At 37.8% G+C, this 20,684-nt stretch overlaps 2 protein-coding genes across 2 annotated transcripts in view; both read left to right on the forward strand.

Moving 5' to 3' along the window:
* LOC122799780 (protocadherin gamma-A4-like) overlaps positions 1-20,684 on the forward strand; it is a 639,989-nt gene that overhangs the window by 122,299 nt on the left and 497,006 nt on the right. The window lies entirely within an intron of this gene.
* LOC122800103 overlaps positions 1-20,684 on the forward strand; it is a 200,789-nt gene that overhangs the window by 80,766 nt on the left and 99,339 nt on the right. Inside the window, exon 4 of the mRNA XM_044069626.1 lies at positions 12,847-15,303. Coding sequence (XP_043925561.1) covers positions 12,847-15,303 — 2,457 coding nt within the window. The remainder of the gene's footprint in view (positions 1-12,846; positions 15,304-20,684) is intronic.

Consider the following 20,684-nt stretch of genomic DNA (forward strand, 5'->3'; position numbering starts at 1 on the left):
TTCGGAGCAAATATGGAAACAGCGACACATATTCATCTAAATGAATTTAAGCAATTCAATGAATATGTCATAGGGCAAGGAGATAGTTGACCAACTTCATGGAGTTGCCCTTTCCTTCCCTATAATCTGATCTCGGAGTTGGTATATTTAGTTAGGGGGTGTAGGGGGCTCTGTTTATGCTGTTAAATTATTTTTTTTAGTGAACGGCCACGTAAGTTTTTTTCCCTAGGGAAAAATTTGATTACATGGCTGTTCGCTATTTTCAGGTTTCGTGCATTATGTGTCGACTTTTATGTAGTCACACATATGCACTTTTGGTGGTATAATATAGAGACCCCATCTTATAACCAAAGGTTTCACATCCAGGAAGAAAAAGGTAATCATCCCTCTCTACTCATCCCTCATTAGACCAGTCATCAAATATAACGCCCCATTTGGCATGCACCTGACCAGACACCTACAACAGCTGGAGAGGCCCCAAAATTACCTCACAAAAAAGATCCTAGGCCTTAAACACATGTCCTACATTGAAAGACTCAAGAAACTTTAGCTATTTTCAGTCTCTTATCGTCTAGAGGTGAACTCTGCTTGACTTACAAAGCCATGTCTGACCCAGCCCTACTTGAAATGCTACACCTGAAGAAGTCTCAATCCCCCCATGCTACATGCTCCAGAGATCACAACCTCATTACCACAATTAACAGAACATGCTGGAAGGACAGGTTAATTTCCCAAAGACTGCCCATACTCTGGAATAAGCATCCCATTCATGTCAAGCAGAGCATCTCGCTGGCCCTCTTGAAGAAAAATCTTGACGAGTAGATGGATAACAGAAAGTCCACCCCAGGGATCACTCCAGTTGTCCTACTGGATAGGGGCACTGTGAACTAACATCAGGTGGCATGGTGCCTGGGGATTTTTTTGGGCTATGCTTGTAAAGGTTCCAGGGCCATTAGCCTAGTACACACCTATGAATCTATGAACCTAAAGTTATGTCAAATTACGTTGAATGCAGCTGCCAGTGAATTGATGGTTGATATTGTGTAGGCATCGGGATTACAGGTCCAATGTTTACTATCATATTATTGAAAGTCACAATATTTTGGGTTCACTTAATCAACTGATATGATTGAATTTGTGAAAGTTAGTTTTAAACAGTGTCAAAAATGGTAAATGAGATGATTGACGTCAGAACCAGTTTGAACTACAAATACAAATCAGCATTCATTTAACCAGCGATTACACAACACTGAATCAGGTCTTTGCTTTCACTTTTACTCCTTCAGACTATTTCAGTTTGCCATGTTTAACACTAAATCACCTGATTTCGTGTACATGTAATTCAAGTGCTATTCCTGATTTTGATAGTAAACTTATATATATTTATGGTGTCTACTTAAAACCATACTTACGCTTATGTAATGTCATAAACCACTCCTGTTAGAACTTTTAAGAGAAATTCTTATTCTATCAACAGATCTTGTATTCTACTGTATGGATTGTTCTGTTCCAAATGGAAAATAATTAACTTTTTTCTATTAATCAGTGAAATTCCTTACATTCTGGCACCCACTTTGCAGACTATCACATTGCAGCTTACATCAATGATAACCAAATATGTGCAGGGTCTAGACCATATTCATCATTTACTCACATATGAAGTTGTAATAATCCCCTCATCACATGCCCACCATTTATTTTCCTTGTAGTATCTACCATTTATTCTGTATTATAGATTAACATTAAGACATGAAATGTAAGGGTCCAAGCCAGCTCTGTGGTGCAGAGAAATTAAGCTCTGATTACATCTCAAGTGTCAGGTTAGTGGCTGAGGCCCTAGAGAATTTAGCAAGGAAGGTTGGGATTCAGCAACCATTCTTGCTTCAGAGGCATCCACTTATAAATCTCTGCTGGCTGTCAGTGAATTAGTAGAAACATCATCTCAATATGGGACAGAGATGCTTGATTGAGTGGCTACTTGAATGAGCAAGAGTTTTCTCACACTGTACTAGTTGCTTACAAAATATTGACAGTGATTCCTGGATGAATAAATTGACACTAGACTTATAAAAAAAAGTGAGGTGACTTGAGTGGATGCCACACATCTTGTTCCCAGAGCAACATTTATGATTAATTGGGATGGGGAACCAAGTATTAATTTTGGTGAAAAGAAGGGGCTATATGATCATCTGGGGAAGACTCAACACAGAAATAAATTCTTATGGGATGTAAGGATCTCATTTATTGTCTCTAAGGTATTAAACCACTACAAGCCATATGGATATTTAATAGATTGAGTCTACTTCAACTGTTTGAACTTGTAAGTACAGCCCATAGTCTAACACTGATAGTCTTACTACCAGCTGGCAGAACATCTTAATTATTAAAGAAAAAACCACCACGAACAAAAACTGATAATTCACAAGAAAGGACAGATAGATCCACACCAGAGTATTTAATTTAGCGCTTTCGTTTTTTAATAAAAACTTCATCAGAATCACAATGAATACATACACTGACCCAATAAATACCATCAACCCTTACAAAATTAACATATATAATTACTGACATCATCATCAATTAATAAAAAACACACACACATATACAAAACAATTAAAGTTACATGTGCATATACTAAAAATTGGAGCTCGACCATTAGCCCATAAGCTCCACACCATAATGTATTGAAACACCACTATTACTGCAGATAGCCCTATGTTTTTAATCTAAGGATAGAACTAACTGAAATGTTAGAATTCAGCCTTGGATAGTGTGATGTGTTTGTTTTAAGTTGCCATCTTAATTCTTTAGACTCTAAAAAATCATTAAGTGGACCACCTCTTTCCCCCAAAATAACTTGATCAAGCACAGAAAATTTAAATGAGTGTCCAGGGTTACTAATAACATGTACAGCCAATACATTTTTTATATCTTGTTTCTTAATGTCATAAAGATGTTGGTATATTCTACTCCTAAGGGCATTAATAGTTTTACCGATATAAAAACAGGGGGAAGTGCACCAAATGCCCCTGTTTTTATATCGGTAAAACTATTAATGCCCTTAGGAGTAGAATATACCAACATCTTTATGACATTAAGAAACAAGATATAAAAAATGTATTGGCTGTACATGTTATTAATAACCCTGGACACTCATTTAAATTTTCTGTGCTTGATCAAGTTATTTTGGGAGAAAGAGGTGGTCCACTTAATGATTTTTTAGAGTCTAAAGAATTAAGATGGCAACTTAAAACAAACACATCACACTATCCAGGGCTGAATTCTAACATTTCAGTTAGTTCTATCCTTAGATTAAAAACAGAGGGCTATCTGCAGTAATAGTGGTGTTTCAATACATTATGGTGTGGAGCTTATGGGCTAATGGTCGAGCTCCAATTTTTAGTATATGCACATGTAACTTTAATTGTTTTGTATATGGGTGTGTGTTTTTTATTAATTGATGATGTCAGTAATTATATATGTTAATTTTGTAAGGGTTGAGGGTATTTATTGGGTCAGTGTATGTATTCATTGTGATTCTGATGAAGTTTTTATTAAAAAATGAAAGCACTAAATTAAATACTCTGGTGTGGATCTATCTGTCCTTTCTTGTGGATTATCAATTATTAAAGAAATATAATTTCTGCATACATATTATTGTGTGAAGGCCACAACCCTTTTGCATGGGGTTCTTCTCCACAACCCCAGTCTCTAAAAAAGAAGTTATGTACTCACCATAACGTTCCATGTGAGTTGTTTATCTCGCCTTCATTCATTACTAATGGGCTCAGAACTGATCCTTGGTTCTGACTCGTCTGTTTTCTAAAGCTTGAGGTCCCCAACCAGCTCATGGCTCACTCCCTATCCCATGATGCTCCAGGGAATTCCCTAGATCTTGTTTGCTGGTAAAACAATTTATATATATATATATATATATATATATCTACAGGAATCTTCTATTACTTCATAAAAAACTCTTGATCTACCAGGAGTTAAAAAAGATGAGGGCAGGAGGGTTGGACGTAAGAATGAAGGCGAGATGGACAACTCACATAGAACGTTATAGTGAGTACATAACTTCTTTATGTGTAGTTGTCCTATCTTGCCTTCATTCACTACTAATGGGACAGTGTCCCTAGCACCATCTTTCTTGGGTGGCTCACAGGAGAACATTTTCCAGAACATTGGACCCAAAGAAGGCCTTGTCCCTGGAGGCCAAATCCACTTTGTAATGAGTAATAAAGGTATGAGGCCTTGCCCATGTTGCTGCCGTGCAAATGGTATCAGTAGGTACTCTTGAAGTGAAGGCAAAAGAAGTAGAGATAGCTCTCATAGAATGAGCTCTTATTTTGTCTGGAAGTTGTTTATTCTGAGACTGATAGGTATATGAGATGCAATCTGACAACCACCTGGATGGAGTGTTTTTGCTACTGAAGCTCCTTTCTTGGAGTCTGAAAAGGACACAAACAATTGTTCAGTTTTTCTAAAATTCTTTGTTCGGTGTAAGTAGAAACATAACTGTCTATGTACATCAAGTTGGTGTAACGTGTATTCTGCCTTATTGCCATAGTTGGACAAAAAACTGGTAAGTCTATAGACTGAGTCAAGTTCAATTCTGAGCACACTTTTTGGTAGAAAGGATGGGCTTGTACAAAGTGAGACTCTGTCAGAATGAAATAACATATATGGGGGCTTAACAGATAAAGCTTGTAATTCCAAAACCCTTCTAGCTGAAGTGATAGCCACTAAGAATATTGTCTTCCAGGTTAAGAATTTGAAGTCACAGGATGACACCAGTTCAAAAAGGGGAGAACTATCCAGGATAATACAAAATTTAAGTCCCATGGAGGTTGAGAGGGTTTAATGGGTGGTCTTAACAGGTTAGTACCTCTCAGGAAAGCTTTACAAAGCCGGTGTGACATAACATTGGGTCTTCCTTCTCCAAAGTGAAAATTGAGATTGCTGCTAACTGTACTCGAATAGTAGCTGCAGCTGCACCCTCATTAAAAAGTTCAGATAAAAATTCCAGTATTGAAGATATAGATGCAGAAAAAGGATCAATATGAGTTTTTTGTGGCCCAGAAGGAAAATCTTTTCAATTTGCTGAGATATAACCTTCTCATAGAAGCTTTGTGAAGAAATCTGGATATATTGTACTAAGGTAGAAAGGTTAGGTAGCCTGGCTATGTTTGCAATTGGACCAGCCTAGCTGTCAACTTGAGGGTTTAAAGAAATGGATGGAGCATTCCAGACTGATGGGTCAGAAGATCCAGCATGGGGTCCAGAATCCAAGGCTCCTCCTGTAGATGAGGCCGCATGAAGGGGAACCAAATTTGATGAGGCCAGTATGAGGCTGTAAGTATTAAGGTCTTTCCCAATGTGCTGGCTTTCTGAAGAACTTTGGGTATCAATGGAAGGGGAGGAAAGGCATAAGGGAGACCTGGGAGCCAGTCATGAACAAGTGCATCCCTTGGGGATTCCACCGGAGGAGGGATTAGGGCAAGGTAGCTGCTGCATTTGGTGCCTATGGATGTGGCAAAAAGATTGCAGCAAGGCTGGCCCCATTTTCGGAAAATCATTTCTGCTATGTCTTGTTTCAGGGACCACTCATGAGGCATCAGTATTGCTGTGCTGAATTTGTCTGCTATGATCTTGGATTTCCCGGGGATATGCATTACTATCAGACGGCATTGGGAGGAGGTTGCCCACTGCCATACTCTCAGGGCCTCTCGACAAAGGAGGTAAGATTTGGTTCCTCCTTGTTTGTTTATGTACCATATTACTGACATATCCATCTGGATCGCAATTGTTTTCAGAGGAAGAGAGTCTTGAAATGCCTGCAGTGCTAAAAGCACTGCTCTCATCTCTAGGACATTGATTTGCAAGTGGGCCTTATGATCCTGCCAAGTGTCTTGGACTGTTGTTCTCTGATAATGCCCCCGCCCCTATCTGGGAAGTATCCTTGGTCACTGTGGTGAGTGGTTGTGGAAGAATAAAGGGTCGACCTAAGGTTACCTGATCTGAGTGGAGCCACCAATGAAGGTCTCTCCTGCAAGACTGTCAACATAATGAGATGCGACATCAGAAGCTCCTGCATGGACCACTGAGTGAACAATAGCCATTGTAAAATTCTCATGTGCAGTCTTGCTAGGGGAATGACACTTACTGTTGCTGCCATGGTACCCATTACTTTCAGAACCATCCTTGCCTGAGTCTGTGTCTTGAAAAGAAGTCTAGAACCTGTATCTGTAAGGCTTGTGCTCTCTCTGGTGGAAGCTTTACCATCATTATTGTTGTGTCTAAATCTGCACCTATAAAAATATTTTGAGATGGCAATAAGGCAGATTTTTCATAATTTACTGTGATGCCTAGGTGAGAACAGTGTGTCATAGTGGTCACTCTTGCTTTTTTTAGTAGATGCTTGGTGGTGGCATTTTGTAGCCAGTCATCTAGTTATGGAAACATTTGGAATCCTAAACGTCTCAGGTGAGCCGTAACTACTGCCATACATTTGGTGAACACTCTGAAGGCTGTAATGAGGCCAAAGGGCAGAGCTCGAAATTGGTAGTGACTGGCTCCCAGCCAAAAGCACAGATGACTCCTGGATGACCTGTCCATTTTAATGTGGTAGTACGCATCCTGGAGGTCTATAGAGCACATCCAATTGCCTTTTCCCAGAAAGGGAAGTATCAACTGCAGTGTTACCATCCGGAACTTTGTCTTCTTCAACAGATTTGTTCAGTCTGCTGAGATCCAGTATGAGTCTCTATTCCCCTGTTTTCTTTGGAACCAAAAAGAACCTTGAGTAATTTCTGGATCCTATATGGTCTGTGGGGACCATTTTGATGAATCTTTTTTCTAGCAATTTCTGTATTTCTAGGGTTGCTTGTATACTGTGACTGGGTGGAACATCAGGAATGTTTTTTATGCATGGAGTGGGAAAGGAAAAGGGAATGGAGTAGCCTCTGGATATGATGCTTTGCACCCACTTGTCTTTTGTTATTCTCAGCCAGACATTTTGGTACAAAGAAAGTCGACCTGATTGCCTCCAGATGGGCCTCCTTTCAGGAGAGCTGAAAGGGCTTACCAAAGAAGGACTCTCTGTCGCCCTAGTTCTGCAGACCCCCTCTGCCTCGTGGCCAGTGTCTTCCATTATTGCTTCCCCCTCTGACCCTGGGGGAAGGATCACCACTTGTGTCTTGAAAGGCTTTCTGTGATTTTTGAAACCACATTTTCCCCTCCCCTTTGACCTTTGGAATAAGGTCTGGAAGGTGTGGAAAAAAGGACTCTGATGGCAGAGACAGTCTTTCCTCCTGCTGACATCTGGTTAGTGTCTCTCTCACTTTAGGCCTGAACAAAAATGAGTCATCGAAGGGGGCATTGACAAAGGATGACTTGAAGGGTTCCACAAAATTACATAAGCACATCCAGGAATGTCTCCTGAGGGCAATTCCTGAACCCGCTGACCTACTCACTCCATCGGCTGCATACGAAATGAGCCTCATAGATGAGTTAACTACTGAATTTAAGGTGGAGAGCTGGGAGGATCCTTTGTCTGATACCCCCACAGCTACTGAACATTGAAGAGTATCTCCAAGCTCCTTCAGAAGATCTATCTGTAATCTGGTGAAATGAGTAAGATAATTCAGGGACCTGAGCATGAAGGTCACTGAAGAAAACATGCACTTTCCATATCTGTCTATCATACGAAACTCTTTGTTCAGAAGATGGACAGAAGTGAACATTTCAGACAACTTTTTCGTGGCCACTGCCACCACCATACCATGTACCAGGACACCTTTAGGTAAGGAAGGTCTAATCCTCAGGGGAAGTGATGAATTTGTTTGGCCTCTGTGGAACAGGCTCCACTGAATCTGGAGACTCCCACGCCTTTCGACAAACTAAATCCATAAGTTTGTCAAAAAGCGGATACACCCAAGTGGCTGAAGGGTGAGACCCAAAGACTTTGAGGTAGACAGACTCCTCATCAGTAGGGATGATGGACTTCCATCTGCCTCTCTGTTTAAGGATTTCTAGTATGTCTGCAAAGGAGATATCCTCAGAGGGCAACTGTGAGGACCCTTCTGACTCATCAAGGTCTGTGTCTGACATGACTGAGTCCTCTGGGGAATCCAAATGCTTCCTCTTACATAATCTCTTGTGAGAGACCACTTCAGCAGGGCATTCTGGAGAGGTTTCAGAAGAGATGGGTTCACTCATTGGGGAATCATGAAGCCTTGGGTCTCCACGTCTGTGTGCGATCAGTTGTGCTGAGACTGACATCAGTGCTTTCTGGTGAGGAATGACAGGACCTGAGAGTGGAGCTGCTTAGGGGGACAGCACTCTCCTTATCACTCTGAAAGCCCCCAGCCCATGAACCGAGGAAGCCTCTAGCTCTGAATAACCAAAAGACCCCCCCCCCCTGAGCCAAGGTGGTTGGCTTAGAGGCTGATGCAGGAGCCAAGTTCACCCATGCCAAGTCTCTGAGAGGCAAAGTCAGATCTGACAACTGTCCAATCTGACTGTCCCCCCGGAGCCAACCAGAGAACATTGGCTCCTAGACTCCTCAGGCTCAGACAGCACCGAGGAAGTTGGAGCAAAAGTTGGAGCCGTAGATCCTGGGGCCTGTTTCAGCTCTGATGGTTCCAGTACTACCAGATCCATGCCTTCCATCTTTGAGGCCCTGAGGTGGGTTGGAGGAGGAATTGAAAGTGAATGGGAAGGTCCACTCAGCTGTAAATCCCGCTGGGTCTGTTCCGACAATAATTTAGCCAGCACCGGTGTACTCAAAAGCCTCCACACCACATGATCCACATCCCCATCTGACAACCTTGAGAATCTAGAGGAGGGGGCAGGTGATACAGATGTGTGTAAAATTGGTGACCTCAAAGTTGGAGACACAGTTCCAAAACAGGGGACCGGCTACAACTGTGTAATGCCAACTGCTCCAAAGCAGATGGGGCTGAGGTAGAAAATTTATCAGAGCCAAAAGTCTATGGGTTTGATGAAGTTTTGATACTTTTTGAGATAGCCCCAAATGGTCTGATGATGATAAAGACATTTTTGTTGATTTTTCTGATTGAGAAGGAGGGAAGAGCTTTTTTGTGGTGCACTCTGACCTGCTTCTAAAGATTCAGAAAAGGAAGTTTTTAGCAATCCTCTAAGTATCAGCTTATTTCTCCTCTCAAGGAGAACCCTTGAACTAAAAGAGTGGCATATAGTGCAAGACTCTTGTAAATGTACTGCTCCAAGATAGTATACACATTCTGAATGGTTGCCTGTTATGGACATCTTTTGAAAACATTTTGAACATTTCTTGAAGCCAGAAGTCCTTGGCTCTTTCACTTGCTTAGACATGACAAAAAAGATACAGTGATAGACTACTTAATACTAAAACTAATCCTATAAGTTGCTTTTTTTTTAAAACACAGTACACAGGAGGGGAAATAAACCCTCTAACTTAATTGGGCTAACAGAAAACTGCTCTCTAATTTAAATGAGCTCGTTATATGTAGAAAGCAGAAAAAAACACACAGCAAAAAATTACAATGAAAACAACTTTTTTTTTTTAATTTTAAACTGAACCATACAACACTCTCAGAAATGTAGAAAAACACTGGCCCTCTATCTAAAAACAGGCCCAGTAGGTCTCTAATTAAAAAGGATCTAACAACTCTTTTAAATAACACACCTATAAGGCTAAATTCACACTAAGCCAAAGCAAACAGTAATAGCACACAGTAAAGAAGTTGGGATAAGATAAACTGTATGCCTTAAAGGAAAAAAGATGGTCTAAAGATAAAAGGAAAGTGGCAGACACAGTCTAAACTGTGATCAGACTACCTAAGGTGCTCGCACACATTTTAAAAATCTACAATCCTAAAACTGTTGAGAAAAAAGTGAAGAAAAATCAAAACTTAGAGCCAGTTGAGGAACGCTCAATCTTGCTTCAGCTGCAAACAAAATCTGGGGAATACCCTGGAGCATCAAGGGATAGGGAGTGAGCCACGAGCTGGTTGGGGACCATGAGCTTTAGAAAACGGCTGAGTCAGAACCGAGGATCGGTTCCAAACCCATTAGTAATGAATGAAGATGAGATAGGACAACTACACATCATAGGTCATACCAACACAGAGGAAAGGAAAGGAAAAAAAAATTATTGACTCTTCTTGTGAGTTAGTATAATCTGGAAAGCAGTATATACACACACACACATATATATATATATATATATATATATATATATATATATATATATATATATATTTATGATGAGCGGGAGGGCAGTTTTCAGACAGGGGATGAAAATGAATGTAGACCACTATGTAAAAATGTAATTGGCCTTTATGATTATCATCGGTCAGACAAGGTGGTGGGACAGCATGTCAGATATGCTGAACTTTTGTGGGTTCAGCTCCATGCACATCTATTAGACTCAGTAAATTTCAACTCCTTGTTAAAATGCCTGGTCATTAATAAATTACTTTACAATATTAACAAAAAATTAGACACATAGCAGAAGTATTCAAATATGACATGACAGCACTTATCCCATTAGCCTCTCTTGTGCTAAATCTCATTTTCCTCATGGAAGTGACTAATCATGTCTCATAAACTGTTGTATGACTTGAAAATCTCTTGACCAGAAAATACTGAAACTGTATATAATCTGGTACAAATATGCCCATTACTGAATCACAAAATTATCATTTATCCATAATAGTAAGTCTCCTTACCAAGAGTATTTACTGGGAAAGTTTTTTGTTGTATAATTCTTATACAAGTTAGATTAGATGCAGTATGTAATTCAATATTTGACTAATGCTTGAAATGTGCAGCTGCCACTAGGCACTTCTGAACATATGCGTTGAAGGATCAATATTTAATATACTGTATTTTGCTCTTATCTGGAGCATGTTTATAGAGCTGTCTGAAGATTATCTTGAGTATTATTATTATTGCCTAAATAATTTCACCAAGACTCATTCACTAAAGTGGGACTAAATAATATTACCATGGTGAATGATTTGACTATCTGTTAGATTAGGGATTTTCAGTTATTATACAGGCTAAAGGGTAAAATAAACTGCGTTTCCTTTATGCATAAAAGACAGCTAAGCAAAAAGGAAAATAACCTTGCTGGCCAAGCATGGAAGACTGTTTATTAAAGAGAAAAAGATAAGCATAAAGTGTGCAGACAGAATGTTCTTTTCTCAAGGAAAAGATCAGCTACAGAATGTTCCTTAATGAAGCACATACAAAGCCTGAGACGAAGGTTAAAAAAAGTAAATAAGGAAATTTACTAGACTAAAGCAATATAATATGCTGTGTTCAGGATAGCAAGGCAGTTAAGGTTAGTAAGGTCATTTGACCTGTTACTTCAGAGAAGATGTCTAACACTCGAGCATGAGTACAGAAAACAGGTCACTAGGGACTATGTCAGTTTACATTGTTCAGGGCAATCAGAATATGACGGGCAGCAACTTGAATTGTTTATCAGTACTGTTAAGAGACAGTATTCAGACATTGTGAACATTTAATAAAACCTTATTAAATGAACTACAGTGTTTGGAAAAATTAATTCTTAAAAGTGTGTAAGGGAGAGAGTGACACCTATTCAGCATGAGCTTGGGTAATTAAGACTTTCATTTCTCAGTCTCGTTGCATACAGTGTTTCCAGCTAACTACAGTACAGTACAGCATTATCAATTCTTACACTATCCATTATAAATTAATATGTGTATAAATGTGCATTTGCGTATGCATACTTGTGTGTAACAAGTCTAACTCATGAATCTTCTTTTGGAAAATATATAATACAACATGATTTTACAAACTGTTGACAAAACACACAAAGTAAAAAAAACGTTAACCAGTGTGTGCTGTTTGGAGAGTAAACCATCACTTTCTATGCGATCTAGCCATCCATGCATCTATCTATTCGTTTGGCGAGAGAATTGATCTGAGCACCCTTCATTGAGAATGACTGTTTTGGTATATTGACAGGCTAACAGGGCATTATTTCCCATGCCTGAAATATCTGTATGTATGTAAAAAAAAAAAAAACCTCCAAAAACAAAACAAATCAACCAATCAAATCAATCAGTGAATCCTCTGGGTCTTTTTAATCACTTCAACATAGCTCTCAATCCTCCATTTCCAAAATAAGGAACACCAGTCCTCATAATGTGGAACAAATGGGCAAAATGTGGAACACTTGCTAGCGTCAACTAGGAAGGTCATAAGATGGTTAAAAACCTGCTGGTTTTAAGATATTTTAATGAATTAATATGACTTATTTCTGTTTACCATGGATATAATTTAAAAAATTCCTAACAATTAATGTGTGACAGAACCTTTCAATGAGGAACATGAACTTTTTAAGACACCAAATGAGGTACGTTTCCCCGTAATTCTACCCTTGAGATGCATGCACTTCAGGGGTTACTAAAGTCTGATGAAAAAAAAAGACATAACGACTCAAAATGTAAGAATCTCTCCTGAAATATTACAGTTATGCATTGTTTTTTAAGAATTTACTGTAGCTAAAGTTACATAAATGTGCTATCAAACTGTAGTCGTTTTGGTGAAGTAAATATGTAGTTCAGTACCGTCATTTAACAAAAGTGAGAGCTGCAGTTTTTGCTTTATACACTGCGTGTCGCTCTTTGACAGTGTGGTGAAATGTTTCTTTATTCTGCCTGAACTATTGTAAAGGGCCTCGGACAAGAGGTATAAAAGCAACTGCAGGCAACATTTCTATGAGCAGCAGATGGGTGGGTTGTATGCAGTTCTTTCTGTTTCTCCGGATTCAAACTGAAACTTTTTTCATAATCTGTACGGTAGCTAAATACTGCTGCTGAAATGGATATCACGTCCAATCCAAGGTGGAAGTCTGTCTGGCAGCAATTATTTTTCTTCGTGTTTTATTCATTTCAGTCCTTAACCTCGGCAGTCATACGGTATTCGGTTCCTGAAGAAATGGACCGTGGCTCTTTTGTTGGACACCTTGCAAACGACGTGGGCATACCTCGTACAGATGTGGCAGCTCGTCGGCTACGTATATCCTCATCATCAAACACTCAGTTTTTAAATATTAATTCTGAGACCGGAGATTTGTACCTGACGGAGAGAATAGACAGGGAGGAAATGTGTGACAAAACGCCTTCATGTATCCTGACATTTGAAGCTGTTGTTGAAAATCCACTGCAGGTATTTGCTGGAGAAGTTGAAATTCAGGATATCAATGACAATTCCCCGGTGTTTGTACCTGACGAGATAAAATTAAGTATCAGTGAGCTGACATCTATTGGAGCCCGGTTTAGGTTGGGTCAGGCAGAGGACCCCGATATTGGTGTAAATTCACTTCTCGACTATCAAATGAATCCTTCTGACTACTTCTACTTGCAAGTGACCGACAAAGAAAGCAGTCATTACATAGAGCTTGTTCTAAATAATACTTTAGATCACGAAACACACAGGGATCACTTTCTTATCCTAACTGCAAAAGACAATGGGATCCCTAGGAGGTCTGGTACCTCACAGATACACATTAATGTTGTGGACGTCAATGACAACACACCTGAATTCAGTCAAGCAGTTTATAAAACCTCCCTGAAAGAAGGGTCACCAAAAGGCACCTTAGTAGCTAAAGTAAGTGCCACAGACCGTGATGGAGGAGCTAATGGGGAGGTACGATATAGTTTCAAAAAAATAACTGAAACAGCCCGGTCTTTGTTTAGACTGGACCCAGTTAGTGGAGAAATAATCCTGGAGAGGATTCTGGATTATGAAAAAGTGAAATGGTTTGAAATTACAATTGAGGCTAATGATGGTGGTGGACTGACTGCCCACAGTAAGGTACGTATCGACATTCTTGATGATAATGATAACGCACCTCAGATAATCGTTTCCTCTGTTTCTGATGAAATTTCGGAAGATGCTATCTCTAGCACGGTTATTGCATTTATAAATATTGTTGACTTGGATTCCAGTAACAATGGAGAAACAAACTGCTACCTCCAAGAAAATGTTCCATTTAAGTTGCAGCCCTCGTACAAGAATTACTACACGCTGGAGTTAAATGGATCACTTGACAGAGAAAAGGTTCCCGAATACAATCTTACAATCACCGCTATTGATAAGGGCTCACCACCTCTTTCAGCCGTAAAGACCCTCTACCTTAAGATTGTTGATATAAATGACAACCCTCCTCAGTTTTCTAAAGCCACATACAATGTATATGTCAGGGAGAACAATCCTCCGGGATATGTAATCCACACAGTAGAGGCAAAAGATCCTGACTGGAACCAAAATGCTCAGGTAACTTATTCCATTGTTCCGGGTTATGTTGGGGAGTCTCTGATCTCAACCTACGTCTCCATTAACCCAGATAACGGTAACATTTATGCTTTGCGCTCTTTTGATTATGAGGCGTTTAGGGAGTTTTCTATGGTTGTTAAAGCCGTGGATGGTGGTTCCCCACCATTATCGGCAAACGCTACTGTGAATATTTTCATTCAGGACGAGAATGACAATTATCCTAAAATCCTGTACCCAATGTCAGGTGATGAAGCTCCTGTAGGAATCGAGATAGTACCACTTCTAGCGGATGCAAACTATCTGGTTACTAAAGTGGTAGCAGTGGATGCTGATTCAGGACAAAATGCATGGCTTTCTTATCAATTGTTAAAGGCTACAGATCCTAGCCTTTTCATTGTAGGGTATCACACTGGGGAAATTAGGACGTCACGCCCTGTTCTAGTAAAAGAACCAGTTAAACAAATTATTCATATCATCGTAAAAGACAACGGACAGCCATCACATTCGTCTACAGCCAGTGTCACCATATTTGTTACAGACTCCGATAACTTCCCCCAGCCACTTTTGGATGACATCAAACCATCAGAAAACGGAGATAAGGACTCTAATCTGACTCTCTATTTGGTGATCTCTGTTATTTCTGTGTCTGCCTTGTTTATTTGTTTCATTATAATCATTTTTATCATCAAATTTCAAAGACGGAGGCAGTCATCATTACTTAACCCAGCATTTGTAGATTACAACCTTGGACACCCTTCAAACTGTGGTGAATCAGAACCCATGAGACATAGCCAGCCTCCTTGCATACAGAGGGCTTACCTAACCTCTAATTCTGGAAGGAGTGAGTTTCAGTTTATGAGACCTTATGGACTTGATGCAATGAGTGGTAATGCAATCACTGTCAGTGATAAGTCAGAACCCAGTCCAGACAATGCATTTTATGGAGACAGCAATGCTATCTCCCAGGTGAGATCTTTTATAAAATAATTCCTTACTTTAATGTTCATTATGGTTGTTTTTGTTCCTACTAAAAAAATGCATTTGTGCTAATAATGCTTGAATCTGATATTTGTTTTGCTAAAGTCTCAAATAAGCATACTTCCTAAGTTGATTTCTAGCTGCGCATGGCATTAGAAACTGTGGAAATAATGCACTACAAAATGTTTTATAGAATGTACGTGTAATTATATTAAAAATAAAAATGATTTGATTTATATCTAGTCCTTAGTCTTTACTGTAGTTGGGATTTACAGGTATCATAAATCCTTAGTCTAATCCAGCCTGCATGGCAGTTGTGGAATAAATTAAGTACATAATTTACTTGTTTTCATTTGTATTTCATCATGTAGATTTGCATTACTGGTTTAACTTTAAGATAAGTTTTAGGTTACACTTCTACTTATTTATTTATTCTTTTGTTCATCCAGTGAGTGGGTTGATTCAGAAGGACCATTTTCCTCCTCCATCTGAAAAAAAGTGTATTAATGTTAGATTCAAAGTAATACACAGAAATGCACGTATCTTGACAGGATACAATATCATAGAAGCAATATGACAACAAGAATAACAAAAGTACTTCTAAATTTGTTGCTCACAGGGTAAGAGAAAGAGAGTTTTATTTCTTTAAGTGACTCCGTACTGGATACTGTGACTGCTCAACGACTGTAACCAGGCATAATCTCTGGATGTAACAGAGCATATGTTTCAGAGACAAAGTAACTCAAAAATATTACAGCTGATAAGAGGTCATATATGCTAAAACTAAACAAACCTGCTTATAACAAAGATCTACTCATGTTTTCCTTAGAATTATGATTATTTGTTTCCTAGTGGCTTAATTTTGTAGCTGTGAAACAAAAGTTGAAAATGACATAAAGTGCTAAAGCGTGGGGACATTATTTGGAGAGATGTGTACTTTTTACTCTGGTGTATAATTAAAGTTATCAGTATGAGTATCAACATAAAACAGAAGTTTCTGGATACTCATTTTGATTATACTGATATACCAGAAAAGCCTCTGTAATTGCATACATATGTCTGGATATGGAGTTGCATTGAGAGATCTAATTATGACAGCTAACCATTTAGACACTACATTTAGATTCTACATTACAGCCTCACAATTTTTTTTGTGAAAGGATGACCTTTTCTTATTTTGCTAACAATTCTCACTTCAGATTATTATGGTCATTTTAGGTATCTGAAAGAAATGAACTGTAATAGTTCTATGGGTATTTCCATTGACTGTCCAAATGGGAATATTTTTGCTGTCCTGTATAATATGCAGCAATGACAAAATTTAATACATTGCAGTTTAGTTGCACTCGTTTTAAAATTAAAATGATTGGTATTTCTTAATCACATTGTTCTCATTAATTGCAATTACCAAGGGAAAGCATGATGATAGATGAATCTTATTTTTTTAAGTAAACATTAGCAAAAATTCTTCGGACCTTCAGCTATGAAATATCTTTTAACATAAGTAGAATTAAATTATTATTTATGCTAAATACTTTTGAAGAGAAAATGCTTATTGTTGTCTTCATTCCTGCTATTGTTGATTCATACTCTTGCCAACAAAGGAATGTCATATTTTAAACTACAATCCATTTTTAGAAGCAAACAACAAGAATATGTGATAATATGCTTGTTTTAGAACAAGCAGTGAAATACAATAATGTATATGGTAAAAGCAAGAACATTTTTGTGAGATGATGAAGGAAACAATACAGTAAATAGGTTATTGTTTGCCTACCTAGTTAAAAGTTAAACCAGTAAGTACCTCAATGAGCATAATGAATAGAACTGGTGGTCCTAGCCTGCCATGGAAACTTAACTTTGTGTAGGTATAACTACCACTAATGTTCTACTTTGATGTTATTAAGCATTAATACTTAAATACATTTGCATGATAGTAATGTTCATAGGTTCATAGGAAAATAGTAGGCCAGGACCTTGTGGGCCATTTTAATTTCAATTCACCTATCCCATTTTGTTATAGATTAGCCTTATCCATCCTATGGTCGATAAATATTTATTTATATCCCCTAATGACAATAACTGGGATCATACTCTAGATAATTTGAGGGGACCCATGCATAGGATAAAGCATTTAGGAGATGCCGCCATCCATTAGTATTACATGGTGCAGTTCTGGGGTAGATTTTCTGTTTCCCATCCATAGATCCAAGTTGCGCTCGAGTATGGACAGGGATGAACATTGTTTTACACCAGTGGGGAGTCTGTTTCAGAACAGTGATATCCTCTACAAGATATACCTGTCCCTCCAAACCATTCTGTTGATTTTACAGAGGAGGTTTAAATCCCTATAGTCAGTATTTCTGATACCATTTACTTACTGATATGAAGAGAATCCATGAATATTGGGTCGGAGGATGCCTTGTATGCCAATGTATGCTGTAATGAGATATATCACTAAATATTTAAAGCCATGACTTCACAGTAAGTAAAATATTTTTGATTGTGATATTAATTATTAAGAAAGATAATTTTTTGTTAGATGAAATATTCCCTGATAGTTTTATTCTTGTGTTAAGCAAATGGGTAGGCCCACTAGGCACAAATGCCTTTCTATAGGGCTGACCTTGGAACACTGTATAGACAGGTTATTTGCTAACAGTACCAGTTGCTACAAGTAGAGATGGAATGAAACATATCAATTCATTAACAAATCATAACCTTAACAATGAATATTGTATTTCAGTCAGATATTTAGTTCATAATTCACTGAACACCGTTCATGGAATTTCAAAAGAATGGCAAAAGAAAGGAACACTACTTGCAGTTTATTTAAAACATCATCCGAGATAAGGCAGATTATCTAATAATTAACATGTTATTAACCATCAGGAATAGTGTAAAAGAGTGATAGAAAGATCCAATATGATATTAGGATGCACCATGATCTTAGAAACACTAAACTGAGATGAAAGTAGACAATGCTGCCTCTGGAAAATAACTGGAGTATTGCATCCACATTTGTAGATCATACAAAAACAGGGGCAAAACATGATGGCAAGAGTACAAATGAGCATAAGAATGATTAAACTTCAGTAAGACTTATGGAGAAAACTTCAGTAGAGTAGGTCTGTATCTTTTTGTGGCTAGGAGATTTGGGGACTATCTTATGGCTTACAAAATGATCTGAGGAAAACATAAAGGGATTGAGATGGAAATGAAGGATAGAAAATATAGGAAAATAAGACGTGATGAAAGAACAATGCCATTTCTCTGAATACAGTGACCTTAGAGGCCATTGAGATTTTAGCCAAAAAATAGTTCAAATCACAATTTGGCGAATTGCTCTAAAATTGCAGCCTCTGTGTTTTACAAAGCATTTGCATTAGTACTATTAATTTTGTACAGTCACTATACCTGTGGAAGCTGCAAACAAATTTTGTGGTACCACAGTGTGTGTTACACATATGTTAATGATCTCAAAGTGGCAAGCTGATGATTTCCTCTTTGCAGTTATACCTACGAGTACTGCATAGTGTTTGATCTCATATTGACATAGTTCTAAATTAGTATTAGATGCACAGACTGAAACTTTGAGGAAATTCATATTATGTTCCAATTCAACAATGGGACAGTACCAAGGCTCTTACAAATCTGTGTTTCTCTGCATGTTCTTAAAAATCTGTGTTTCTCTGCACATAAAATAAATTTGAAATGTATTTTGAAAGACTCTGTGATTTCAAGTAGGGTCAGCAAATGCATTCCAGAATCTAATGTTATGCCACGATGTTGGAGTTTCTATCATTGTGTGACCTAGATTTATGAACTAGTGAATTTCAAAGGTTTAACAGTTTTATAGCTATAATAAAGCAGAGGTATATGCTTTAGAAGAATTGAAGAAGAAAATAAATCTGTCATACTTAGCGTGATACTGGTTCACTTATGATAAAATATAATAATGGCATATTAAACTGAAGGATTAATTTTTTTTTATTCATTTAATTTATTTATTTAATATTTGTTTACTGGGAAAGTCTGACTTGGAACAAAGCCAATTTTCAGTGGAGGCCCAGGGAGAAACGTTTCAGAATTAAACTGAAGTCTGTTTAACTTTTGAGTACAATAGGTGATCATAATTTGATCATTTGTTCCACGAGTTTGATATAGATTGGTTTTATTCTTTTTAAGTTATGCAACTATTTAGATGTGCAAATTTGTAAAAATCTATGCTTAGTATTCATGAATTCCATTAGAACATGTACTTGCCACTGTGTGGCCAAATATATGCAGCTATTGCTGTTTTAAGGAAGCCATATAACAAGTCTTTGAATTTCTCCTGAAACCTATAGTCACTGAAACTTTTGGGTATATAAAATATTAAGCATTTTGTCAGAGACTGCATGACATTAAATTGTCTACTGATAAATTGGGCATGTTTGACATTTCAGGTTGAATATGAGCACTGTGCATGATGATGAAACTCAGGGGAGTAGGTAATTCCTCTGTGTGTTCAAATAGGTATGATTTCAGAAATGACAGTAGTGCAAACTGAGTTTATTTTCACTCATAATATGGTTTCTTTTAATAAGAAAAAAGTGTGTTGTAGGCATATATGTGGTACAGCCATGGGAATCTCTCATGACCCCAACATATACCTGTACATATCTAGTTTGTAAAGAATTTCTGAGTTTTGTGCAGTTATGATTTATTTAAAATAAAGTCTACAATTATAGATTGTATTGAGCATTAATTTCTCTTTTATGCAGGCTACAGATGAATGGAATTATTTTACTGAGGTGATATTTGGGCGTTACCTTTGCATTTAGTTTAACACAACTTTCACTATTGAATTTGTAGTTTTCTTTTTAGATAGAAATATTTATAAAACAGGGTAAAAATTTTAGTCAAGGGTTTATTGCAAATTATTGTCTGCAAACAATGTTTTACATTACTTGTCATCCTGCTATATTTCTAAAACACCCTTACAAAGTTATTATAGGTACTTAGGAATACCTCAAATGTATCTAGAAATGGAGCAAGCCTTTATTGATGTAAAGTAATGTTTTATGAGATGTTATAAACATCAGCATTTGAACATTGCAAGTAAGAAGGTAAGAAAGACTGCCCTGCATGTATGAAGCATTTCAAATCTTGTACAATTTATCTGCTTCTTCAGCTTCTGCTATTTATATGAATTCAGGTCTGAATTTATATTATGGTCATGACATTTTATTGCCCTCCTTATTAATGTTTTTAAGTTGTCAGAACCTTTGCTCTTCCATACTTATAGGCAAATTGTCTGTCCTTTTTAAAGACTACAGTTTTATTACTTGTTCTTCTTGTCTGGGGATTAATCGTCACAAAACTTCAAGATGGACTTCTTT

The sequence above is a fragment of the Protopterus annectens genome, chromosome 4.part0 (assembly GCF_019279795.1).
Source record: "Protopterus annectens isolate FY-2018-M chromosome 4.part0, PAN1.0, whole genome shotgun sequence".
Lineage (NCBI taxonomy): Eukaryota > Metazoa > Chordata > Ceratodontiformes > Protopteridae > Protopterus > Protopterus annectens.